The sequence below is a fragment of the Sinocyclocheilus anshuiensis genome, unplaced genomic scaffold (assembly GCF_001515605.1).
Source record: "Sinocyclocheilus anshuiensis isolate Anshui unplaced genomic scaffold, SAMN03320099.WGS_v1.1 scaffold1293, whole genome shotgun sequence".
Taxonomy (NCBI): Eukaryota; Metazoa; Chordata; class Actinopteri; order Cypriniformes; family Cyprinidae; genus Sinocyclocheilus; species Sinocyclocheilus anshuiensis.
Genome location: NW_015552632.1, coordinates 455,119 through 455,603, shown reverse-complemented (window position 1 = coordinate 455,603; position 485 = coordinate 455,119). Strand labels below are relative to the sequence as shown.

The 485-nt window shown below is 33.8% G+C and overlaps 1 protein-coding gene across 3 annotated transcripts in view; it reads right to left on the bottom strand.

The window, feature by feature from the left end:
* LOC107666595 (E3 ubiquitin-protein ligase XIAP-like) overlaps nucleotides 1-485 on the bottom strand; it is a 14,327-nt gene that overhangs the window by 10,079 nt on the left and 3,763 nt on the right. For all 3 annotated transcript variants that reach the window (XR_001631692.1, XM_016458001.1, XM_016458002.1), the window contains exon 3: nucleotides 242-341. Coding sequence is in view for 2 of the 3 variants with exons in the window: in XM_016458001.1 (XP_016313487.1) it covers nucleotides 242-341 (100 nt within the window). In the remaining variant the exon portion in view is untranslated. The remainder of the gene's footprint in view (nucleotides 1-241; nucleotides 342-485) is intronic.

The following is a 485-nucleotide window of genomic DNA, read 5'->3' as shown; positions in this document are numbered from 1 at the left end:
CTTAAATTTACAGGAAAAATGAATATTTTATTAACTGGTATATATATATATATATATATATATATATAAAATGTTATAATAAAATTGTATAGAATTATTCTATTCTAATTATTCTGCTGTAACAACATTCACATTCATACATTCACTGTATGCAATAGAGCAGTCTGAATATCAAGTTAAATTCTGCAGTGAACATGCAAATGTACCTCAATGTCTCAATGTATACGAAAAAACAATTCACCCTGGATAGTGCCTGGCATGCTGCTCCCAAGGGTCTTCATCAGGCCTCCACCCCTTCAGTCCTCCTCCACATTTGAAGCAGAGCACACGGTCCTGTTCTCCTATATGACCAAACACCACAACAGTTTGTTCACTGCCTTCCAACAAAGTTGCAAGGATGACATTTTTAAAGGCCAAAACCTGGAAACAAGTTAGCATTTTAACACTTTCTGTATATATGTATACATACATATACAGAAAGAGTT